The sequence below is a fragment of the Maylandia zebra genome, linkage group LG4 (assembly GCF_041146795.1).
Source record: "Maylandia zebra isolate NMK-2024a linkage group LG4, Mzebra_GT3a, whole genome shotgun sequence".
NCBI lineage: Eukaryota > Metazoa > Chordata > Actinopteri > Cichliformes > Cichlidae > Maylandia > Maylandia zebra.
In genome coordinates, this window is record NC_135170.1 from 3,950,399 (window position 1) to 3,977,531 (window position 27,133).

Consider the following 27,133-nt stretch of genomic DNA (forward strand, 5'->3'; position numbering starts at 1 on the left):
TTTCCAATCACCTCTTCATTCCTCCCCCTGGTGCCAATGGCAGCTATAGATGGACAGTTTTAGAGCATTTTGCTGGTTACTAACGCACCCATATGCTATCACGACTCCCTGGAGAAACAAAGATGCATTCCTTTGCCTTTCATAGGTCACCAGAAAGCTGTTGTTGTAGTGCTACCTATTTAAACTACTCACACAAAGAAGTGACACAAAAGTAGCGTGACATTGCTGTGTAGCTCAGTTGTGCTTTTGTACCTGCTTCTCCTCTTTGCCTTCCTCTTCAATAAAGACAAATGGTGAAACAAACAGATTTCGCCTCATGTATTGACTGTGTCCCGAACAGCATCCTTAAAGGTTTAAGGATTGTTTAGGCTCGGTCAGTTTGCTCAGCTAATAAGGAACTTATAGACAAAAGAATATTTCTAAGTGTCGTGCCTGTTTAAATAACTAAATATGCAATGCCACTGATCGCTTAAAGGGGCATTTCAGCAATAGCAAGTATCTACTGCATGTCTAATCTGACTAAATAAATCCTGGCACTACTGCGGTCATGTCGGCTTTGAAGAAGATGATCGAGTTTTGTCCACACTGGAGACTGAAAATCAAGATATCCCACATCCACAAGAACACAATTGGCAGAAAAAAATAACAAAACTGCACAAAATACAATTAATTTAAAAAAAATTGCAAAATTCCAACAAACATCGGATCATAAAACTTAAAGAGCTACAAAGAGAATGTAGGTCTGTGGTTTGAGTTTATTCCGTTTGAATAGTGCTGCTGAAACCAGTTCTACCCAACAGGTGGTTTCATTGGAGAGCATCTGAAATTAAAATGTCAATTTATTGTTAATTGTTGTTACAACACTTAAATGAGAGATGTGTGGTTTGGAGGCTTTACAAAGGAATACCACACGAGGGCTGTTAATTGTTCAAGGGAATCCATCCAAGCTTTTCCTTCAGAGCTCAAAGAAGCATGATGACATACGGGGTTTAAGTGATGGAGTGTTGTTTGGGCTGCATGAATCTCTTCATAGGCCAGGACAGTTATGGAGACTGACTGCACAATAATACTGCAGCTGGAAAATGAAAGACAACATTTCTGTACGGTGCAGTGTTTGAGCCCCTCGTTGAACATGAATCTCAAATGTACGTTTTTCACACGCTATTAAAAAAAATATTTATAAGATCCATTTATTTTATTTGCACAGGATGTAAAGGTTTTCAAAAAGATTATTTTAAGATCCTTTCTGCATTTATGCTGATTTTGAGCTGCCAAAGAGAGATTGAGGGGATTAAGATAAATCAGGGCCTGCAGGCTCTTTCTAGCATATATTATTGTATCATCAGTTAAAAAGAAGGTTGAACATAAAGTGTTGGTTTGGAATAACAATGTCATTATTATTAGATTAAATAACTGGATCAAGAACAGATCTCTGTGGTGCCTCAAAATGTTTAAAGAGCAGAACTGACTCAGAGTTGTAACACTTGCTAATTCCACACATGAGGGAGATGATAGGAGACCTTTGATCTGCTCTTTTTCCTGGTCACGCTTTCATGTTAGTTAGATGCAAAGATGTAACATGTGATTTATTAATTGTAATATCTTTACAGAGGGCCGATGCAGGGGAAAAGAATGTGCCTGTCAGTGTTTTAAATAAAACATCTGTTACCAAATGTTTATTTCGGTTGCAAATTCTAAATATTTATTAATTAATGAATTAATTTACTTATTAGATAAGCAAATGTAGCCTAAAGCAGAGCTGAATATTAGTGTGGTTCCCTGTAAATACACTTAAAAATGCCCTCGTATACTCAGGGTTTCTATTCCACTTTTATTTTAGTGAGTTTAAATAACAATAGGTAATAACAATTAACACCAAACATCTTTTTTGCTTATTTCTAATTATTAAAACGTAAATTAAGAATTAGTGGACCAGTAGGGGTCATGAACACGAGAGAATGATATTCTGCAAGTAATGCATGACAGAGAAAGAAAGCACACTTAGCTAATGAAATCATCTTTAATGAATCTGGCACAAACTGAGCGAACCCTTTGAAAAGACACGAGACTTACATATGCATTAAGTTTAAATGTGGCAAGATATCATCAGCTACAACATACAGCAGTGCAGTTCATCAGATCGACGGGAGTGAAGTTAGCGATTTTTAAAAGCATTTATTTCAGCTCATTGTAACAGGTGTTTGGACCGTGTCGGTCAAAGTGCATCATACTCAGTGTCCTGTTGGTCAACAACGGATGGCTGAATAAGACGTTATAACTGAAATGGAGTTTGGTTTCTTTTCTTTTTTTGTCTTCAGTAAGAGTCCGATTTAAATTCTTCTTCCATGTCTGTAAAACAGAAAGAAAACAGCAAAAACAAATATTAGAATGAACATTTAGATTTGATTATAATCAAGCTTGAAAATCACTTTTTAAATGGCAGATTCAAACATGATAACAGAGCCGCTTCTCTATCTAAAGAGTTATGCAAAGCAAACATTATATACAAATAGACGTGGCTGTAGCCGGACATTTACCTCCTCCTAAACTCCTTCTGCCCATGAGTCCAACAAACATCTCCCCTTTATTTCCTGTAAAAACAAACCAACACACAGAGAAAGAGGAACACAAAGATTTTTAGGCTCGCTACCAAAATAAAACAATAAAGAAAAGTTGAACTCTAATCTGTCTTACTCACTTTTCCTGCCCAGTCTCACAGCGTGGGATACACCTGAAACAAGCAAGAGATAAAGAAGTCTCGGGTATTACAGGAAGCAAAAAGGACTGTGGAGCACATCATCAACTCTAAACCATGCAGTACAATTATGAGCTGGTTTATTTGCTCACCTGAGCTTCTTCCCATCAGACCGTGGAACTGCTGCGCTTTGGACCGCTTGATGAGATCTGCCAGACGAATGGTTATTCCTCTCTCCACTGGGTAACCCTGCTTACACACACACACACACACACACACACACACACACACACACACACACACACACACGCGTACATATAGTACAATAAGTTATTGCTGATATAAATACTAGGATCTAGTCAGATTGTGGAAATAAGCAGAAATGGGAGTATTAAGCTCTGCATACACTCGTTCTTTGTGTCTCATAAAAGTCTGTTACAAAATTCTTCACCAGCATCTGGACTAAAGGTCACCACATACTATAGATATACCACACCAAACACACAAAACACTATTTGTAGTCGTGGAGACTTCATAACCCTGTAACACATCTACTTCTCAGACTTCTAAAATGTTTCCGAATGACACATCTTAGCTGTAAGAATTACTCGTGAACATGGCTTTGAAATGCTTTGCCACAGAAGCAGACATTAGCTGAGACTCCAGCTGTTAAATATGGTAATAAACACGCCATCTGTGCCTGCTAGGCCTTCATTTCTACGCGTCAAATCGCAAATAAACCACCGCAGATTTTCTTATTTCGGAGGCATGTGATTCAACGGATCTGCAGATGTGTCCCAGAAAATTGCACACACAACAACAGAAGACTGAGGCTCGCCACACTCACGTAGATATAAAGCACAGCATCACGCGTGAATTTATTTCCAAAAGTCTAAAGTTTGCGGTCAGCACGAACACGTCTCTGCCCTGGACGAGTTCTCCTCGCTTTCAACTATTCCAGCGGTGACGCGTCTGACGTCACTGAACACACTTCACTGTCTGTACTTCAGTTTTTGGCTTTAAGTGAAATGTATGAATAAAGGAAATTAGCATGTTTACGAGGAGATCGACCAGGTCAGATAGACCAGGTGTGTGTGTGTGTGTGTGTGTGTGTGTGTGTGTGTGTGTGTGTGTGTGTGTGTGTGTGTGTGTGTGTGTGTGTGTGTGTGTGAAGCACTGAATTGCTCGGTTAGAGTGGAAAAGCGTGAACGAGCCCATTTACCATCTAATTACCAGTTTGGCGGACACGCTCGGTTGTCATGTTCACATTTCTCTGAGGATTTGTAGCTGCAGGCACATTCGACAGAGAACTATTACCAGAACTATTTTTTAATATCGGCTGCTGATGATTTTAGATGATTGGCTCTAACAAATAAGGCGATGATCCTCCAGCCTCTGTTGGACTTTCGGTCTCTGTCTGTGGTGCTGAAAAGCAAGTTAGTCAAAGAAACTGCAGAAGAAGAGAAAGAGAGAGAAGTTTGTTTTGTAATATTTATACAGCTTAAACAAATTTAGACTTGATTCTGATAAGAAAATATCTTTTTCTCTACAAAGCTCCGTAATATGGGGATGCAACCCTCAAATCTGCGTCTCTCTTCCTCTCCCTTTTCTTTTCTTTGAGGGGTCGGGGTGGGGGTTGTACCTGCCAGTCCTCCACCGTCCACATTTCTCCGTCGTTTTCTTCCCCGGAGAGCGGAGTCCCCAGCGCGCTGCAAACCTGCACCAGCACGACCACCAGCATCACTACTACAAACTTCAGCGTCTCCATGGCTACCTAAGGATGCCAAAGTAATAACAACAATAATAAAATATAGAAGTGGCTGCAAATAGTCAAGAAGAGTCTCCCTGATTCGGACGCATACAGGAGCCAACAGAATTCAACCCGTCCACGCGTGGTTATGTTTCTGCACTTTGTGCTCTGGTCTTGAGGCGAGGTCCGTGCTTGCTCTTATAAACGCCCTGTGCTCGCTCCTCCCCGCTTCCTCCAGCAGCCTCGTATTAAACCGAACACATCCTGCAGGCCAGATTTTTTCCCACCCCTCTGTCTGACTCATGAGCTGTTGACTGTGAGTAAACTTCATCTAATCTAAAACCAACTGACCCAAACTGTGAAGGATGGGTGTGCTGATTGGTTAGCTTCTGTTTCATTTACCCCACACGTTTATGGTAAAATGTGGCAAAGCCATATATGACACAGTGTGCCTTTGAAATGTCAGCTCGATGAACCCAAAGGAAGAAAAATGGTGCGAGCGTAGGAAAAGACAGGATGTGTCTTTATTTTACAGGCTGAGCACAAGACGCCAAACCAAATCACAACTCCAACTGACACGGTTATATTTCCCTGAACCAGATCATAATCGTGTTTTGTGTCCTCTTTATGGTTCGTGTCGCCTTGTCCCAGTGCAATTTGATTTTCGGGGCTAGATGTATTCATGGTTTGTTTGTGTGACTCTGCGGGTGAGTGCCACAGTATTATGATGGGTTTATAATCATGATCAGTGCAGCTTCTGACGAGAATCCATCCTTTGACTTGATCTGTGACAAACACACAATTGTGCATCAGCCCCACATGTGGGTTTGGACCCACCCGCTGGGTAAAACTCAACTGGTTCTGCTCTGAATGTCCTATGACTTCAATTTTCTTTCATTTTCAATACAGGATTCTTCAGCTCACCAGAACTCTTTGAAAAAACGCTGTTAACACCAACAAATTATTCTGCTATTAGTATCCATTTGATCAATCAGTCTCCACCTCTATGTGTTTTAATGAGTGGCACAAGTAGCTACACCCACGCAAACAATTTTGCACATATGTATGTATTTATTTATTTATTTATTTATTTATTTATGTGGCATAACTGATTCATCTCTCAGCAACAGTTAAGGAGCGCTCACTTCCTTTTGGGGAAAATAGCTTTACACAAGCTCTTCATTCAAGACTCAGTGAGGAGAGTGAAAGATGGAGCAAAATTGGAGTTTTCTTTTGGGACAGGAGTTAAGCACACCGGGCAGATTTCATACTTGAGACACATGACCAGAAGTGTTTACATGTGAGGGATCTGAAAGACTTCTCCCAGGAACCTGTGAGTATCAGACATTTCATTTCCTGAATTTTGGTCAATTTTGATGCATCGATTTGTATCAACATTTGAAGGAAATGTTTTTATTTACTATAAAGAAAGCACAAAATTCAGTCAGCCACGTCAGTAGGTACACCTTACTAGTACCGGGTTGGACTCCCTGATTCAATAAGGGGCTGAAAAGAGATTTTGGTCCATACATGACAGCATCACCCAGTTTCTGACATTTGTTAGCTGCACATCCATAATGTGAATATCCTGCTTCGCCACATCACAAAGGTGCTCTATTGGATTGAGATCTGCTGAGAGTGGAGGTTATTTGAGTGCAGTGAACTCATTGCCATGTTTGTGAAACCAGCGTGAGATGATTTGAGCTTTGTGACATGCTCCTGACATATCCTGCTTGAAACAGCCATCAGAGGATGAGTACAGTATGGTCATACAGGGTGGACAAGGTCAGGAGCGATCCTGAGGTAGACTGTAGTGTTTAAATGATGCTTAGTTGGTACTAAAGGGCAAAAAATTGCAGCAAGAAAACATTCCCCACACCAGTACACCACCTGCAGCAGAGCCACTGGCACAAGGCAGGATGGCGCCATGTTTTCATGCTGTTTACACCAAATTCTGATGCTGACACCAAAATGCTGCAGCAGAAATTGAGACTCATCCGAGCAGGTAATGGTTTTCCAATCTTCCATGGTCACGTTTTGGTAAGCCAGTGTGAATTGCTTCCTGTTTTTAGCTGACAGGTGTAGCCCTGATGTGGTCTTCTGCTGGTGTAGCTCTTACTTATCTTACTTAAAGCATTTTTTTACCATTCTGATGCTCAATTTGGAAATTAGCAACATGCCTATGCAACTAAATTCACAAAGAAACACTACTGCTTTAAATCTGCAGCTTATCCTACACCACATAGCCGATGCTATGGCCACCATTCAACACTGCATTAGTCTATAAGTTTTTATGAACAGTTCGTCTAATAGCAGGTGCTGCTCTATACAGCTCTACAGCCTCAGGAAGCTGTGTGTAGCTTTGATGATTTCTGATGTAGCGATTGCTGTTCTTATGAGCAGCTTTCAGGTAAAAGCTGTGAAAAGGTGAAGATTGCAACGAATTAGCAATTAGCATAGTAGCCAAAGCCTTTCTGGCCATTTTGGAGGAGCGTTAGTGCAGTTTTATTCACTCTTTGAGCTCCGATTCTGGTCTCAACCAACTAACAAACCCACATACTTTGTCTGTCTGATGCTCAATATGCTGTGTGCATTGATGTAACTTGACCTTCATCTTCCTCAAGATGTAGCTGCATGTTGCAGCATGTGTTCAAAGTGATGCAGAGCTCAGCAGCTGTGAGTTTTTTCTGTCTGTCTGTTGATTAGTGCACCATCTGTAACAGGCTTGAACTATATCTAGCTTGGCTGTTAGTCTTAATGCAGTAGCTTGTTTTCTACCAGTGTCAACATTTTTCCCATTGTTGTAGCTGACATTCGTGCATGGACTCAACCTGTTCAATCTGTGCTTCAAAAGAATTCTTTCAGATTTAACAACTTCCAACGAGGATTTGGGTTCTTGGTGTTTGAGTTTGTCTTTTATTGTTCTTGAAGTTTGTTATGTTTTGGGATTCCTGGTTTTTTTGCTTTATTCATTATGTTAGTTTTAGTTCCTGCTTTGATTTCACGTGTTTCATCATTTCTTCCACCCTCACCATCTCCCTCTCTGTCTTGTTTCAGTGATATTTCTTTTGCCTTCCTGTGATCCCTTGTCTCCGTCACCATGTTGAGTTGAATATTGATTTATTGATTAGCATCTCAGTGAATACAGAATAAAGATCTACCACAAAGCGAGAAAGCACGAGACAAAGCTGATCAAAAGGTATTGGCTGAATCATGTGCTTATTACGCTTTAACAAAAGATCTTCTAGCATGCAGCTCATATACACAGGGCTCGAAGCAAAGAGTAAAACAAAGCAAACAAACAAAACAAAATAAAAAACCTTTCCACCTTAGATAAGTAAATCGATTAAATTAAATTTCATTAAAATAATCAAAGCAAAACAACCAAGAGTTTCAGTATTATTATTTTTGCTCTTTTCATTCTTGATTTATATATTTTTCTAATAATCTATTTTTAAACATGTTTGTAAACAAGTGAAATGAACTCCACCTTTTTAAATCCCTGTCATAACTATTGCACAGGTTTCCTCCTCTAACAGAAGCACGTCTCTGCTTTATGTTCGTCCTCATCTTGTTCTTTTTAAAGAAATCTGTTGCCCTTATGTCATATTGACTCTCTCTGACTGCAGCAAAGCCAGTTGTTTTGTGCTTTATAATTATCTGTGCCATTTTATATTCAGCTAAATCATAAAATTTCAGGGTATTCAGATTAATAAACAAAATGTTAGTTGGTTCTATATAGTTTGGTTTATAATTCTTATAGCTCTTTTTTGCAACTCCAAAATGGGAAGAGTATTTGTTTTATATGCATTAGCCCGTATCTATAGACAGTAAGTCATATATGGAAGCACAGAGAACAATAGTGTGTGTGTAATGATTTCTTGTTCAGGACATGTTTGTTTTGTAGAGAAAATCAATGGTTTTTGACATTTTTGTTTTCACATGGTTTATTCTTTCAATTTCAATTCCATCAACCCTGATTTTAGATAAATCTTTCATTTGTCTGGTACCAAAATTAATACATTTTGTTTTTGTGGCGAGACGAGGTTGGGATATAAAGTAAATACTCTTCAGTTTTAAAGAACGACAACGCCACCCTGGGAATTTCACCCAGAGAATACTGGAAATGACACTAAATCACCAAAAAGGCACTTAGGTTCGCTATACTCAATCCAGAGACGAGGTTCAATAATAAACAAATTGACAATTTATTAATAATTATTTAAAACACAATCATAAATATTCAAATACAAATATGCTTAAAAAGGTATTCAGAGCTGAGGCTTACCAGTGGAGGGGCAGGGATGCCACACACAACTAAAGAAAGAAAACACACCAAAACACAAGTGCAACACACTATCACACACTCACACTAATAAACTAGACAAGGCAGGTGTGTACACTCAAGGGATCCCACCACCAAGGCACCCTAGTCTCCTCCACGTCGGCACTCCGCATCTGAATAAAAGAAACAAAGAAAATGTTAATATATTACAACAAACTAATGTGTAGCACCGGGGGATAACCCAACTGCAGGACCACACTGGTGATCTACAGCTAGAAAAAGGGCCTCCCACCAGTGGTGTAACAGAAAATCCAAACTACAAATCAAAAAGCAATAAAACAACATACAATCTGAATAAAACTCTAAAATCTGGAGCAAACGGAATCGCCGTACTGCTCCAACTTGCCGTCCACACGACGATAAGTTAACAGTCAATCAATATGCACGCCAGCTGACTCCGATAACCGGCATGCATATGGCCGTTGTCCACGCCGACGTCCACTGTAAAAGCTGACAGCAGCAGGGAAAGAATTCTCACAACGGGAACAGACGATAAAAGCACAGCAAGGCAAAACAGCAGCACTTCAGTTCGCGTAGCTTGGCGCAAAACTAAGGTCCACACTTCCAAATAAGCCGTGTCATAGAACGTAAGTAGAATAGCTCAGGAGGCTTCTATAGCTACGACCAGCCGCGATGGAGACTTCAGAGGAGTAACCCACAAATGATCTCCACCACACCGAGAGGAAGTCAGGTGACCAAAAAAGGAGATCACAGGCAAGCGACCCAGAGACACTCAAATGGCCACTATTTATACCAGCGCCCCCTAATGGGCCAGGCTGAAAGTGGGTTGGACCGAGGGATAACATTCATCCTGCCACATTCTGTTTGTATTTAATGATAACTTATTTACATCAAACCAGTGTTTTAAATATATTTAACTCCTTTTCCGCTGTAGTCAGAAGCTGTTCCTGGTTTTTACCTGAGCAACACAGAGTGGTGTCATCAGCGAACAATACACATTTTAACAGTTTGGGAACACTACATATGTCATTTATATATAACATGAATAATTTAGGGCCCAGCACAGAGCCCTGAGGAACACCACAAGCTACCTTCAACTGATTAGATTTTACATTATTGGTTTCTGTCATCCAGGTAACTTTTCATCCACTTGTCTGCTATCCCTCTAAGACCATATCTCTCTAGTTTATTCATTAATATAGATCATTTGTATCAAACACCTGTTTTAAGTCTATAAAAACACCAGCAGTATATTCTTTATTATCTATTGCAGTAGATATCCCTTCTACAAGTTCCATCACTGCCACTGAAGTGGGCCTTTTTACCATGTTGGTTATCACTTAGGAGATAATGCTTCTCAATATATTTATCAAGTCTATTAACAAATAACTTTTCTAAAATTTTTGAGAACTGTGGGAGTAGAGATATTGGTCTGTAATTGTTTACTGTCTGTCTTTCGTATTAGTCTTTTGATTGCTTCCCATTTTAGTTTTTGCCCGTCTTTGTCATTGTCAGCATCGCTCTAATGGTCTTTACAGATGTTAACTGTTTTCACCTGACCTCACCAGCCTTCCACAGTCCCATAATCCTCACATGTAGCCCTGTTATTCTGTAGGATTTATCTTCCTCAAACCTTATACGGCACTGAACAGCACAGCACACCAGTATAAATGCAAACTACAACAGGGATTCAGAGCAGTGCTATAAACTCCACTCGACTCCTTTGGGCTCCACCTCTGTGTGTGTGTGTGTGTGTGGGGGGGGGGGGGGGGGGGTGTTGGGAAATAACCTGCTTAAGTGTGAAAGCAGCAACTATTCAGCTGAGTGATAAATTCACTTGTTTTAATTTATAAACCACTTAACTTTAATAGCTTGTGTGTTTCAGCAGGGTTACTGTTATTGCTCATGTTCAAAGTTGTTGTGCATGTTCACTTTTTTAATTTTTGTCTCTGCTTCTCATAGTTCTGTTGCACAATCATGTTGTCTTAATGTTTCAGTCTAAGCCCATGGCTCTCTATAATAACAAATGAAAATACCAAAGCTCCAAACATTTTAATGTTTTTAATACCTGTTTCTTCTCACGTCTCCTTTCCAGCCAGTCATGCGTGTTCAATTAAATTTATTTATTTATTTTTACATAGCACCAAATCAAGCATAAATAATCTGAGAGCATCCAGAAATCAGAAAGGACCCTCTGATGGAACTGATGAAAGAGTTTGCAGTTTTAAAACAAAGACAAAGACAGAGGAAAGGAAGCATAAGGAAATGCAGTTCAGAGACGCCTGCAGCAAAAGAGAGAGTGAAAGAGAGGTTTGTATAATTCATGCCCTAAACTCCTGACTTTAAGTAGTTTGATTACATGTAAATCTTATAATGTAATTTTGTTACATAAGTACTTAAAATCTTAAATTGAATGGGATCTGTTTAAATGAAGTGTCCTCAGTTGGGAAACATTCAGTTTCATTTTATTATTATTATTATTAATGGAGTGTGCACGATGCATCTTTGGATGCGCTGGGACGCATTTTCAGTGATGTAACATGGGGTCATCTGGTGTTTCGGGTCTTTCAACATCAGACACTATCATCCAGGCACCCAGCTAAGGTTGAGCAGACCCCAGCCTGCGTCCCAGCGACAGCCACCCACGGATCAGCCCTCTTCATCCACAGCCACCTTGGGGCCTTCTCTGCGGTTTCACCCTCTTCCTAGCCACTCCTGTTAGGCCCAGTTGGTTCAGGACTTTGCGGAGTGAGCATCATGCGAAGCCTTTAGAGCCCACCTCTATTGGCTCATAGTACATCTTCAAGCCGCCTTCCCGGCACTTCTTTACTTCTTTCATTTCCCTCTTCCTCTTCCCAGGACGTGGCGAGATCGAGGACAATAAGCTGTTTTGTTGCCTTTGAGACATAAACATGTCTGGTTGAAGTGATGTTTCAGTGATGTGCTGAGAGAACATCAACTGCATCCTTAGGTCATCCTGCAGCTGCCAGTCCGAGGCTGTATAGAGGAGACCTGACCTTATTCTTTGCTACCGACAGGGCTCTTCTCCAGCTTTGACAAGGGCGAGTCTTGTCTTTGGGCCAAGATGGAGTTTGCCATGGCGTTGCCTACTACTTTCTGGAACCGCCTTCAGCATCTGGTCAAGGCAGCTATTCAGTAGGTGTTGTAAGGATCCCCTTCCAAATCATAGCTGACATGCTGGGCTTGGTAATAGTGATGTGTCGGTCGCAAACGAAATGGCTCTTTGAAGTGAACGACGCACTACGTGCTTTGTAGGGGCCACCGTAAATATACTTTTATTTATTCACTCCACATAAAACGTAATAAATAAATGTTAAAATACAAAAACCAACAATTTACATTTCAACTTTTAACTATTTAAATTTTCAGCTTTTTCCTTTTAAACAAATTTAAGTGAAACAACACAAAACACTGCAAACCACAACACAATCAAATATAAATTAAAATATGAAAACAAAAGAGAAGATGCACATTCTCTGTCATGTAGGCCTGGGATGATATTTTGGGAGAGTGTTTTCCTGCTTGGAATTGCAAAAATAGGATTCCCTGCATGAATAAACTTGCAGAAAGAAAGAAAGAAAGAAATTCTCCTCTCCAGGGACTCCACAGTAGGACGGAGTGCAGGCCTTGAATCTACCTGACTTGTCAACCTTAGTGAGCGTTTGGTGGACTTCTGGATGGCAGTCAAGCCTTTCAGAGATGTCAGAGGACCAACAGGAGCTTAATGGAGTCTAATGTTACTGCGATTGTGTTCGTTTGTGCATTTGTGTTCAAATAAATACATTTACTCAACCTGAACCATTGTTTTTAAATCACAGGCCAGAAGAACGCTTACATTAGTCTTCTGCCACACGTGAACTTAAATCTATGTAATGTTGTATTAACTGAATAAAATGGGGATGGTTAGACACGAAGTAGCGACTAGAGCCGCATTACTTTCTGTTTTATAGAGAACTGCAGGTCTGACAGGGTTTTTTTTAAACACCCTGAGGGTAAAAAGGAAATAATCCTAAAGGAGAAAAACTACAGAAAGAAGCGAAACAGCTTTCTTCCTGGAGATGTGTGTCCACTTAATTTGAACCCTTCCTCACATTTCTCATATGATAACCTGCAGGGTATTGAATGTGGGGATACAAGGGAACCATTAAGTAGCACCTTCCAGAATCAAAGAAAATTGCCATGGTCCCTCAGTCCTCCTGTGCTGGCTCACCATTTTCTATCCTTCTGTTGTTTTGTGTGAGTGAGCTGACCTCAGCGTTGTGTTTCAGGAGCGGGACGTGTCCTGGGTTAACACCCTTCGGTTCCTCTCACCTGCAGGTAATGAGCTCACCCATTTGCAATCAGCAGCTACTTAAGATCGTCTTCAGGCTTTGCTGGATCATTGAACTGACCACAGTTAGTGAAGCAGGCTTTCTCGCTCAGTGTTTGCTGCTTGCTTTGTGTGTCTCTGTGCAGAAGGCCTTTGAGATCTTAGAGAGACAGAAAGAGGTCTCGATTCTGTGGAGCTAAGGTGTGGATTTTCTTGTTCTTTCTGGGCCTTGGACTTCACTGACTGGACACCTTTACCTTCACCATGTGAGCTGTGTTTGGGAAATAAACTGAAACTTTTCTCCAGACTGCTGCATTTGAGTCCAATGCATTTTGGGAGGCCTAATCGAATGTGGACCGAAACGCAGACACAGAGATGCAGGTGGATGTTTAACAAAGAGTGAGCCTTTATATTGGGCGGCAAAAAAACACCAAAAACAAAAGGCGACGGGAGACTGCGAAAAACTAACAAAAACCTAAACTGGGGAAAACTACGAACAAGTATAAAGAAAGTAAGAACATAAAACGTGAAAATCAGAGATGAGGGACAGAAAATGCAGAAGATCCAGCAACAAAAAGAGGAAGACAAAGGACTTAAATACACGAGGGAGTAACGAGGGAATGGGAAACAGGAGGGAAACACAGCAAGACTAATCTGACATAATGAGACAACGGGGAAGCAAAACTCAGCACACTGAAAACAGGATACGAGACTATCAAAGTAAAACAGGAAACAGAAATCAGGAGACGCAGACTTGAAAAGGCGACACGGCTGACAGTGGAGGCGAACATTGAGCACACGAACAGACAAGAAAGCACAACTGACTCGACGTGACACGTGGAACACACGGGAGGTGCAAAACCCAAGATCTAAAAATCAATAAAGTCGAACCAGAAACGAACAGAAACCAAGAATACTGATCATCAAAAACCAGACTCAGGAACGGGACATTGTTACTGTGACGGCCTGATCACTGCTGATCCTGGACTGGACAAGTGGTGAAGAAGATGGATGGATTCACTCTTTACGTCACATTTCTATTCAGCCTTGTGTGCTTTGATTGATCCATGTCATCCATTAACAGTTACTGCATAGAAATTATTTCCCTGTTATTTCACTCATTCCTCCCAGAGGACGGACTCGGTTATGTTTCACTGCCGTATTTGACATTTTTGCTGACACTCCGTCTGTTGCCTGAGCAGGGATCAGCCTCACTAACTCTTAACCTTCATGATCACAAGGGAGGGTTTTTTGAGCTTCATTAAAAGACTCCCATCCTTCTGCTGTGCTGGGAGTGCTGGGAAATTAGTCTGGGGTTCCAAAGAAGTACACACAAGAAGAAGAAGAAGTAATCCTCAAACAGGTGATTGAAACACAGGCACACAACTGTACGCACATGTCAGACGAGTGTCTAAAAACTCTTTTCTTTTTTCCCTTTCTTTGAAACCATATCTTCTGGTTATTAGTTCATCATGTACGATAAATAGATAAACAGATATTTAAAGTGTTCAGTGAGCCTCTGGTTCTTCTGTCTTAAATGTTCTTTGTAATGTTGTAATGTGTGTTTCAGCTTATGGAAACACATCATCTAAAAATACATCTGTTCTAAGAATACTCATCAAACACCGTCAAAGCAAATTGTAAAAAGAAATGCATCCTGTTCCCAGAAACATCATAAAGCCAGTGTGTGCAGATGCTCATTTGGGAGAAATTGCACCTTCTCCCCAACGGGAGCAAAAACCACGATGGCCCCCATCACTGTGTTTTCTTCATCCACGCTCCAGTCCAGGCCGGAGCTGACCCTTAATCAGCTGCCTTCAAACTGTGTTACACTTGGACCAGTTGATCAGTCATTTATAGAGGGGTGTCTTTGCTCTAATGACAGTGGCACAAGCTTCTGCATCTCTCATTGTTTTGTGTTCTTTAAAAAAAGTACAATCGTGCAATCAGTCTCTTTTCAATCAGTGTCCATTATAAATGGAAGTGAGCATCATGCCTGATCCAGAAGAAAAAGACGACCTTTATGAACTGACAGCTAACCTGGCAGCTTTGTGCGTCTGTGCATTTTACAGCTGCTGTTAACATGCTAGCGTGATCACAGGGACAGTGCTAAGATGCTGATGCTGTTTAGCGTGCTTTAAATTCTTTCTCCTCACATACGGAGCAGGCACTATCACATCATACAGACCTCATAGTAGAATCATATCACAGAAGGGCACAAAATGGACATTTTGATATTTGGCTACATAAAGTAAATCTCTGACCAGGCCCTGAACGCCATTACTTTGGCTAAAATATTGTGAGAAATCAAAGTCACTTTTAATCAAGCTGTTGCCTCACATTAAACAACTGTAAAGACTGTCTTATCTCATCTGCACATATTGTCCCAATTAGGAACGTCGTATCTGACACAGATGCTGAAAAACGTGTTCATCCATTTGTCGCGTCTCTGTTGTCAGGCTGCTCTAAACGCCTTCAGCTGATCAGCAGACCAGGGCTCCTCGTGATCGCTGGTCTTTTCTCAGGGTTCTCAGTCTTTTTTCAGTTTAATATCGTTCTTCATTGCTTGATCCTCTCTCTTTCGTCCTGGCTGTATTTGGTAAATCACTGTCTGTGTTTGTGAAGTTCATTGGTCCCCTCAGCATTTTCTGGTGTCTCATCCTTATTTTTGTTTTTAGCATTGGTTGTTAATCATTTCCTGTTTTGGCAGTGCATTTATCTTGTGTCTTCACTTTAACTTCAGGCTCAAATACTTCACTTTCTTACATCTGCATAGGTCCATACCGTAACATTGTATCCTAATGAAATACTTACTCTAGGCTCTACTTGTGTAGACAGAGCTGTCAGGTATCAGAAACCAGTCCAGCTCCCAGTTTGGACAGACATCCTATGTCATGGTTCTGGGTCTTTGACCCAGTGTTTTGTGTCTGTGGACTTTTGAATCGTGTTTAGTCGTTATTGTTGTGTTCTTAGACTTATCTTTCCTAGTTTACTTTTCTTGTGCTTATAACTTTCCTAATTATTATGTTTGTCTGTTGTGATTCAGGTTAAATTCCCTTATCGTTTCCCTTTCTCAGTGTTTTGTCCTCAGTGTCTTCCTGTGGAAGACGATGTCTCCATGTTCACTTATCCCCGTGTCTCCTCTGTCTGTCTCTTTGTCTCCCTCACCTTTTCCCATGTTCTTCTGTGTTCCCGCCTTAGAGTCAAGCTTGTGTGTCTGGGTCTCAGTGTTCGTGCTGCTTCCTGTCTTATTTTGATAGTCTTATGAGCATTGTGTTCGGTTTTGCTTCCCCTGTCTTGTTATGTCTAATTTGTTCCTGCTGTGTTTCCACTTCCCTGATCGCCCCTCATTGTATACAGTGGCTGTTTCCCTCAGTCCTTTGTCAGAACACCTGTACACTTATCCCTGTGTCCCAGGTTTCTGAGGTTTCTCCCAGTTTAGTTTTCCTGATTAGTTTACTTTCAACAGTCAGCTTGAAAAAAAGAAACTTCTCGTTTAACTTCTGCCTGCAGTGTCTGCATTTAGGTCCTCACTCTCCGTCCATTCAATCGGCTACCGAAGATCATGACAGCCTACTCTTAGAATTGAACTTTCTTTTTTTGATCAAGTATATATGTAAATATGTTGGTGGGATAAGGTTTAATTTTCATCAGTGACACAATATGAAGGACTAAAGAGGCCCGCTGCTCTACTATTATATTTATTATATGATTTTGGACGACTCACCGGCACATTGTGAGGAGTGAGAGAGGAGAAGGAAAGTTGGTGATGTTTAGCAGCTGCTAACAGTCAGGACCTCAGAAGAGTCCAACGAAAAAGCTCTCAGCTGTGACAAACTGTTTTCAACAAGACAAAACCGTTTTTCTTATGCTCCTCTCACAATAATCGACTTGTAGGCAAAGAAAATTCTTTCAAAATAAAAAAATACTTTCCCCCCCCTTTCTCTCTCAGTCGTTCCTTTAGTGTCTCACAGCTTTTTCTTTGTACAGTCTGTGGACAGAGATGAAGCTCAACCTGAATCCTGTAAACAACCACAGGAGCAGTTCCTGGGAGACGCAGTCTGTCACCACTTTCTCCAGGGGTAAGCAGAGACAGCACACTACTTTTTCTGTAACCTATTTAGGGTTAACTGCTAATTACTTTTTCTTCCTTGTGTGTTAACAACACTGAAGTTTGGAAGGTGCACAAGACCCAGGAAAGTAATTCAAAGTAACAACTGAAACATGCCACAAAATCCCGTTTTTATGCCTTTGCCAGATAGTTGTAAAGCAGTTTACATAAAACTGCTGCACAATTTCCACCTGACGTTTTCTACCATTTATCTGGAAATGTAATCTAACACTCCTTGAGTTGCCAAGTGTCAGGTTCCTGGGTGTGTTGACGCAGCGTTTTAAGTTTTAGTTTATTTGGATGTTGTTTATGTTTGAGTTCATTAGATTAGCGAAGTTCGTTTGGTTATTAGACTCCTTGTGTTTTCTTCCCCTGTGTTTAAGTTTCCCTCACCCTTTGTGTTTCATCCTGCGTGTCTTATGTTGTCAAGTTCATATTGTCATGTCTGCATTTTTTGTTTCCTCTTTTATTTTGAAGGTCTGTGTCCTATGTCAGTGCAGTCAGCTTTGCTTCCTTTGTCTCGTTATGTCAGACTAGTGTCAGCTGTTTCCTCATGTGTTTCCACTTCCCCTAACCCCCCTTGTGTGTATTTAGTCTGTGTGTTTCTGTTCGTTCTTTGTCAGGTCGCCTGTTGTTCACGCCACGTTTTCCATGCCGTGTTTCCAAGTTTCATGTCCAGGTTTTTCTTGTTGTTTATTTAGTTCTCCCAGTTTAGGTTGATGTTAGTTTTACTTCAGTTTGTCTTGCCCTTTGTTTGTACCCTTTTTAAAAGCCTTATTAAACGGCTCACTTTTTGTTAATATTCAAGTTTTGGTCCAAGTTCCTTCGTTTGACGTGGAGCATTTTGGGTCCTCCACGTCAAATTCCTACAGTCTGCCTCTGCCAGACTGTGACAGTCCAAACCTTAAATTATTTATTTAGCTGTTTTGTTCTACAATCCTGTGAAAAACTACTTCCACAGGAATTTAAGGGTAGCAGCTGCTCATCAAATTCACATGACTAATTAATCATCTGCAGGCGTGAGCACTTCTAGAAAAGCAGATGTTTTTGAAACATTCAGGTGTTAACACACAGTCTTCCCAAGAGTGGACATCCCAACAAATTCACCCCAAGGTCAAACTGTGCAGTGTTCAAAAACTTGAACAAGTGTTGCCTGTGTGGAAGGGATGCTGTCTCTAACAAACACAGCACAGCTGTAGCTTATATAAAACTGATAAACATGGTGGCAGAGAGGTGATGATTAGGGTTCGTTTTGCAGCTACAGGACCTCAGTGCTTTGGCATTGAGTCGACCGTGAACTCCTCTGTATACCAAAATATTCCAGAGTAAAATTCCTCCAAAATGGTGTGAGATACTGAGAAAAGGAAAGGATCAATTCAAATTATTGCTGCTATTATTGGGTGTACTAGTCATATGAAATGTTTTCCAGTGTGGCTGGAAGCTCGAAATGTCAAAAGCGACGTAAGAAATGATAGAAATGAATGATTAATGATGATGTTTACTTTTGTTTTCCTCAATTTTCATTTTGGTGCTTGTTTTAAAAAAGCCCTTTGCTATATTAAGCACATCTAGAATATACATAAAGTATAGAGTATAGATAAAAGATGGAAAAAGCACAGTGTTGTCACCCAGTCGTTTGTAAACTCCCATTAGGCCATCATCATCATCATCATCTATTTTTACTTGTTTTTGTTTTTCAGTAAGTGTCCATATTTAAACAAGAGGACAGAGAGCTAACATCGGCTAGCAAGCATATCACACAGATACCAGTACCTGCTAATTATTGTGACATATCAATAAAATGCTGACATTTCATTCTGGCTGGCTGGTGCAGGTAAGGGATACCTAGCAGACAGCTAGAGCTTAAATGAATACCACCTGTCCCACAAAGTGCCCATTTCCTTATTAAATCCATAACCACATCCTTCAATTCAATATAATTTTATTTATAGAGCGCCAAATTACAACAACAGTCGCCTCAGGTGCTTTATATTGTACACTGAAAAAATGGGAATTGGCAGGCTTTTGAATTTGCACAAATGAATTTAGTTAATGCTACACAAGCCTCTCATGTTTCTCTTATTTACATGATTAAATAAAGTACCATTTACTTGATTATAAACAATACTGAGACTACTCATTTTTCTTGCATTGATTTAAAGTGACTAAATTAGAATACTAAAACCATTGTAATCATGTTTGACCACAACCGGAAATGATGCAATATATTCAAAGACAACAACTAAATGCGATTGGATAATAAGACCTAGGCCCTGTGCTTCGTACGTCGCTTACTACATCCAAGATCAAATGAAACATCCAAGACCAAATCATCGCGCTAACTCTGAGCTCGCTATTCCGGTTCCCTGAACACACCTGTTGTTGACGATTAGTATAGCTGGATGAAGTAATGTGAGATCACTGGGTGGCCCAACAGGGGCTACGCATCGATAGTAGAAACATTGATCGGCAACCCTTTGATTGGTCGGCGAAAATGTCGAAGGAGCGCGCTCGGTATTTTTCGGCAGCAGAGCAAGAACTCTTGAGTGAGGGATTTCAGGAGTTTCAGAGTTTAATTAAAACGCAAGGGAACACTGCAAAGGCTGCAAAAGCAAGGAGAGAGGGCTGGCAGGAAGTTGCTGACAAATCAAACTCGTAAGTAATTCAATAATAACAATAATAATGGAGTGGATTTATATAGCGCTTTTCAAGGCACCCAAAGCGCTTTACAATGCCACTATTCATTCACTCTCACATTCACACACTGGTGGAGGCAGCTACGGTTGTAGCCACAGCTGCCCTGGGGCAGACTGACAGAAGCCAGGCTGCCATATCGCGCCATCGGCCCCTCTGGCCAACACCAGTAGGCGGTAGGGTAGATTTATCATATCACACCATATTATCCAATATTATATTACATTATATTATATTATAATATGTTATATTATATCCCCTTTCACATTAGAGCCACAACAGGACCCACTAGAACATGGGAACAAGTAAAAGTGAAATATACGAATATTCTACAGAATGGTAATATTTATCACTTATATTGCTTTTAGTCTCTTGGAAAGAGACCCTGAAATAATCTGTTTGTTTGTTCATAACAGCAACCAAGAAAAGGGCAGAGCAAAAAAAAAGACAGGTGGTGGTCCTGCACCCCCTCGTCAACAAGTTGGTTAAGTAAATAATATCCTCACGGAAATATCGATATCTCTCAATGAGCACACTGTCGCGCTGAGCTAAAGGATCCTGTCTGTCCCGCAATATACGCTGAATTCTGAGGACGCTCCTTATCAATCTTGCACCTTCCACAATGGGTGGCTCGCGTATACGGACAGGACATGGCTGCGACAGACTTCCCAAATCCACCTTCGCTTTTATAGCCGTGGTCTCTCATCTTGATTACACGAAGTAATTTACAATTACTACTCTGAAATATGAATTACATCTGTAATAATCACATACATGTAATAGAATGTTAATAGTACATTTCCCTTTTTTAGGAAATGACCTGTATGTATCTGTGTGAAATCAATAAAAGGATCAAGTGCTGCATTATCTTTAGTTACATTGATGTTATTTATTTATGGTGAAACAGTGGTGGAATATTGCTGTTGCTTTCGTATGAATGACGCGGACATACCTGCGTGGCCGCGATCTAATCCTGTTTACATAAAGTAAACCTGCTCCCCAGCAGGTTTACGCTTACGGCTCTGTTGCTATGACAGCAAGTCCCGGATGGGCTTCGGGGAACCGAACGATCCAGGATCACGCGAAATCGTCAACAATCTAATCCAGCTAACTCACTTAGCGCGGTACGAAGAACAGGCCCCTAGAGTCTTATCCAATAAGACAACAACATAATTTAAGGAGAGCGCAATTGACCGCCAGATTCTGGAAGACTGTTCAGCCACATGCAACCTTTGGCACTGAGTCAGGCATAGTGAGAAGGTAAGTAATTTAAATACATTTGTTTTAGTTGGGTACGTTTTCACAGAATTGTTGTAGTGCATGCTATATGAAACGTAATCTGTAATGCATCTACATGTTGTTTTTACAGTGCTAGCTAAAGTTGGTATTAGCTTTGTGGCTAAAGCTGAAAAATATTAACAAATTGCACATAGTTGGGAGAAAGCAGCTGTTGTGGGTCAGATATGGAATTTATGCATGTTACAGAGAGCACTGACGTTTTTGATGGCTTAGCAAGTTAAAACGTCACTGAGAGCGCAATAGTGTTTGTGTTACTCGTGCTAGCTATGGCTACATTGGCTAATTAGTCCGGCTGTAACCGTCAGAGTTTCAGAAGCTGGGAGGGCCACAGTGCCATACCTTAATTCTTGCTGATGACATGCACTCAAGTTATAAGAAGGATCCTGCCACCATGCCCAAATAATACAGCAGATATCTACAAGGAGATAAGTTTGTTCAACAGACTATGTCTTATTAAGTGATGTATAGTGAATTTTCCAAAATCGGCCCAAAACAAATTAGGACCCTTTCCCCCCCTCTTTTTTTCTAGTTTGTGTAGAACGTATGTGAGCTGCTTCTCAAAACATTATGTATAAATGAGGGAAAGATTGGTACTTTAAAGAAACCATTGATGCTCTTCTGGACTGGAATACCTTTTTTCAATTAAAATTAATGTTTTTTGTGATGGTGGAATTTTTACCTTTATGATTACAGAAGTCAAAACATCAGATGATTATAGCTTACCATCTAAACTCCCCATCTCTTGGCAAGTCTGAATTAGAGGGCTCAGCTGTATCGGCCTTTCTAGTGGATTTGCTTAAAGAGGAGATAGCTTAAGTCATTAGGTACATATTCCCTGACATTCTAGAGGTCAACCTTGCACAGTGTGTGACATAAAGAGTATAACTTATAGAAATGGAATGGTACTGGCCCAAAGGGCAGCAGGTGGATTGCCAGAATACTGAAAAACCATATCTGCATTGTACCACAGCATATTCTACATTGTCAGAGAGCTTGGTGGCTGGTACAGAGAGCACGACAGAGCTTTTGAGCTCCGCCCAGTATCCACAAGAATATTCACTCTCGCTTCACTCTGTGAACTCCTTGATACTTATCCATTGGTTGACTATGAGATTGGATCAGTCCACATTGTGACTTTAAAAAGGCATATAGAAATAAAAGGTGTTCATATAAGTGTAATAGGTTCAGTCGCATGTATTTCATTAGATAAATTCTACTTTTTTATGTCTGATCTTTATAACTTTGAGTATTGGGTATGGATAGCTTTATGAAAACTAAACTGAAAGGATTCTTTCTGAATGTCTGATATTTAATTCTTTTTTTCCTACAGAGTCCTATGGGGAGTCCTATGGTCCTAAAGACTGTTTTGGCTGACGGAACCTGTCGAAGGCTCACTCTCTAATGAAGCGCCTGAATCAACTGAGGATCTCATCGTTGAAGTCAAGAGACAGTGTTGTCTTCAGGGCAGCTTCAGTTTATGGATTCCTTGTTTGGGAATGAGTTTCTTAACCTTACCTCAGTTTCAGAAGTAGCAGACAAGGGGACTCTTAAAGCTATTGACATGTCAAAGCCCACCACATGGACATAAAAAAGAGTAACAGAGTTGGTGAAACTCAAGATGGAAAAGACTTTTTCATACAGAAGACATGAAGTTGTTCGTGATGCACCAATGGTGGAGGCTTTCATGGCAAGATGGCCTGCTCTATTTGATTTCCATGAGGTAAGGTTTGCCTCATACACGGTGTTCTTGTGGTATTAGCCTAAAATGGTTAAGGCACAGTTGTTATTTGACAGCCCATTTCTTCAGCATGAGTGATTGCGGCCTTCTTCCAGGTATTAAACCTTTGAAGCTCATTTCTCTGTGCTCATGTTTTCAGATCAACGCTGAGTTTAAGAGAATTGCCACCATCCCCCCTCAAACAAAGTTCCTGGCTCGGCTGGCTCTCCACTTGGACAACCTGGTGAAGTTGGTCAACAGAAGAGGAGAGCTTGGACTAATACTGAAAAGAATTGTGGCATAAATGGATAATGTAAGTGATAAAGCCTCAACATTCACTTAACATGATCCTCTTTGGATGAAATTTTATAATTGTGGAAGATTTCAAATGTTTCCCATGATAAATTCTCTCATTTTGTATTTTTACATCTGCTTGTTTTTTTTAACCTTCACTTTGTCAACTTATTATTAATTGCCAGTAAACCTATTATTAATTTGTGTGCCTTTACTTTAAAAACATTCATGTAAAGTACACTATTAAAACTTAAATGAAGGACAAGAGCTGAATGAAGATGCTAATTACATACATTTCATTTCAGTGTGAAGATGTTGATGCTGAGTGTGTTAAGGGAGTGTGTATCTACATGGGTGAAGACCCTGGCATGCTTATCCATGAGTATGTGGTATGTACTTGTCTTTTTTTTTTTTTGGACTTTCCACAGTGTGTCATATTACTTACTTGGCATGAAATGACTAACATGGCTTCTTTTTTACAGGGCATGGAACAACGTGCCATCAGTGAGACTGTTGAAGACACCACTGTTTGAATTTATCTTCTTAAAGAGCAAGCTTCAGCAGATGAACAAGAGTTGTCCTTGCAGGCATCAGGGTGGCGAAGACTTTGGATAATGTAGCATTTGCTGTGATAATGCTATTTGGACTCATGTATGCATTAAACCTTGCCTACCCTGCTGACCTTTGCTACAACTTTGACGTTTTCCAGAAGGTTTTCATGGAACTGGATGGAGCTAAACTCTCTAAAGTTCTTGCTTTCAAAAACCATCTGTTTCATTGAGAAGTCAAAGACTGCACTTCTGCAATTCTTTGCAGTTTTTCATTTTGTGTTCAGTAACGTTATACTGCTTATGTTTTTATTGCTTTCCCCTCATGTGACTGCAATGCAGGATAATTTTTCCTTTTGGTATCATGTTGTAAGAAATTTTTACTGACGATTTTTAGCAGTATGTTCTAAGTCAACCTTAATGTCCTGCTTACATGTTTAAAATGAAGATTAAAATTCATGTAGGTGTTTGGTATTAGTTATGTAACAATGTCATTTAAGGCTCAACTTAGTTGAAATCTTATACAGGTAAATACTTGTACAGAAGCTGAAACTGTTGTCAAATAACACACAAGTTATATTTGGGTAAATCTGTTTATTCATAAAAGCCTGTTGCTTTTTTTTCAGGTAGTCTTAATTTAGTTTACATTTTCAATTGTGTAATTAATACAAATGTTTTATATGTAAGAGATGACAGGATCATCTATAAGCACTTTCTTTTATTTGCTGCTAAGGTCAGTTTTTTGTGAAATATTTGCAAATATATTCTCAAACTAACTTTTTCTTTTAGTTATTTCTGCAGGCTATCTTTAAAAATGTGTTAACAAGTTTACATGGATGTGATTTTGGACTTGTTCATGGCAGAATTGCTGCTTTCACTGCTGTTACAGTTTAATAAAGGTGAATTGTTCAGTAGCACTCACAGTCTTTGCCTTTTTTGTCAATAATAATCAGTTAATATTTCAATTGAAAAAATTAAGTAGGATTTAAAGCCATAATTTGTGTTGCAGGAACATAATTGCAATGTGTTTACATTACATAATATCATTGCGTACCACTGGCAAATAAAAATAAGTTGGTGTTAAACATTAAAATATATTGACATTATGCAATACATTGATATTATGATAATAGATTAATATTAGTACATCAAACATGATTTTTTAAAGTAATCTGATATAAATAAAATACTTTGATCTGACAAGCATTAATTACTTGAGGGAAAGTGGAAAATTAAGTCAGTCATACTTATTCATATTATGTGGGACCGATGTACACAATAAAATCAAGTAAATTGAAAGAACTTTTTTTTTTCAGTGTAGGATAGACCCTACAATAATACATGCAGAGAAAAACCCAACAACCACATGACCTCTATGAGCAAGCTCTTTAGCGACAGTGGGAAGGAAAAACTCCCTGTCTGTCACACTCAGTTTAAATGGCTAACTTTAAACCAGGTTCAGGCTGTGCAAAAATGCCAGAGGAAGAAGGCTTTGGTGATTGATGTCGCTGTCAGGGAATTACATCTTAGATCTCTATCCAGAAGAAACTAAAGCATTTTTTTGTACCTGGGTATAAACATGGTATAAGAACTGAATATCTTTGGAAGCCAGCCTCTAGTGGTCATTCCTGGAACTGCAGTGTTGGTCATTTCCAACCAGGCTTAATTTTTCAGCCGAGGACATTGTTGCTTGATTGAAACATGGTGACAGCTAACGACTGCTGTGATTCCAGCTAATTTCATTTAAAAATGAAATCTAAGGGACCGTTTTAAAAATGCACAATTTGGTTACCAATACTAAGTAAATGAAATTTAAATCATACACATTGTCAAAGCAAAAGGCTGGCAACATAAGTTAATAACTGATGAAATACATTGTTCAAATGTTTAATTTAACTAACATTAATATGTAAATGAACTGAATGGTTTGATGCTGGTATCAGCTCTGCTGTCTTCAACAGTTAAATGGTCTTAAGACCAGGCAGACAGACTAACATTACAACAGGCTTTAAAACTAAGATATTGCTGACATTCAGGCCCAGTTATGCTCACTAACTTCACTTATACCTTTAGTAACAATCAGTCTGGGTTTACATTACAAGTTGTCCACCACTATATTTATGCACATAAGAGTTATTGGGACTATGACACACTTCATTTAGGCTGCGTCGTGACTTCAGCTGCGCGGCTTCTATTACTGTGTGACTTTATAGATGTTCCCACTTATTTCAAACAACACAAAGTGTATAGCAGAAAGAAAAACAAATTTGTGTGTGGCCAACTTGTAAATAAGCCATCGCTGGTCAAAATTGGAAGGAATGCTGAGGTCCAGAATTGGAGGTGAAAAGAGGCAGCCTCCTGTCATGCTGCCAGCTGCAGATCCAATCAGCTTTTATTTGTTGGATCGGACTGCTCTCATCTCTCATGTCTCTCATATGCTCTCTTTCGCTTCGTCAGGCTAAAAAGCAAAAAAATTGCAAATGCAAACCCAAGTGAGCAAGCTGCAGAGACCGGAGCACAGCCACAAGCACGTTAACAGGCGCAGTATTGGCACAGTGTAGATCGCATCAAAGCACGACACTGGATAGCGTCGTATTACATACAGAACATATCAGGGAAGCAGGTTTTTGCCTGAAAGCTCTTCCTTCTGCCCGTCTTTTGTTTTTTACATATGGCAGGACTTAAAGCTGCGCGTTTTATTAACAAGCATGAAAATCTAAGTTTAGCAGAGAAGAGCAAACAAGTCCCACCTGCTACAAGATTGTCAGATATGGGAAACCTGCTGTTCATGGAACGGACTCATTCATTTACGCAGCTTATTGCTCCCTGCTGAGTTAAATTAATGTTTAAGAAAAAGTGCTTTGAGCAAATACTGATGTCAGCATGACAACTACTTCAATTAAAATCTGCGGGTGCATAAAAGCACCATGACATCAACCATTGTCTGGTGTCAGAGGAGGAAACCACACAAGTCAAATTTCAAATTCAAATTCAAATTTTATTTGTCACGTACACAGTCATACACAGTACGATATGTAGTGAAATGCTTGGACAACTGCTCGTGACCTAAAGAAAACAAAAAAGGAAAAGGCTATGAATAAGATAGGAAATAAATATGAAAAATTAAAAAGGGTAAATTTAACTAGTCCAAGCCATTCTTTGCACCAGGCTGTAAACATGCTTTATAATGTTGTTAAGCAGGACATTTTACCACAGGAGTCAGACTCAAGCAGCCACTGGAGGAACTTCGCACACCCACTTTGAGCCCCAGATTTGATGATCATGTTGATTCATATTTTTATATTTGTACATGTGTGCTCCTGATCAGCTGGCGTTTTAAATGTGAATTCATTTTATACCTGCCATGATGCTCACAGGTTATAGAACAA

The 27,133-nt window shown here is 39.9% G+C and overlaps 1 protein-coding gene and 1 long non-coding RNA gene across 3 annotated transcripts; one reads left to right on the forward strand and one right to left on the reverse strand.

Moving 5' to 3' along the window:
• Positions 1-2,006: 2,006 nt before the first annotated feature.
• Positions 2,007-4,596, reverse strand: tac4 (tachykinin precursor 4). 2 transcript variants are annotated; one of them, XM_076883570.1, is made up of 5 exons: positions 4,338-4,596; positions 2,848-2,944; positions 2,699-2,731; positions 2,538-2,591; positions 2,007-2,349 (listed from the first exon to the last, which is right to left on the reverse strand). In XM_076883570.1, the coding sequence occupies exons 1-5, from the start codon at positions 4,461-4,463 to the stop codon at positions 2,315-2,317; spliced, it is 345 nt and encodes a 114-aa protein (XP_076739685.1). In that variant the 5' UTR covers positions 4,464-4,596; the 3' UTR covers positions 2,007-2,314. The 2 variants fall into 2 exon arrangements, with proteins under 2 accessions (XP_076739685.1, XP_076739684.1); XM_076883569.1 differs by having other exon boundaries at positions 2,848-2,947.
• A 16,495-nt stretch (positions 4,597-21,091) lies between these two features.
• Positions 21,092-23,098, forward strand: LOC143418464 (uncharacterized). The gene is made up of 3 exons (XR_013098457.1): positions 21,092-21,146; positions 22,516-22,905; positions 23,063-23,098. It is a non-coding gene; the product is annotated as an uncharacterized LOC143418464 (long non-coding RNA).
• Positions 23,099-27,133: the final 4,035 nt, after the last annotated feature.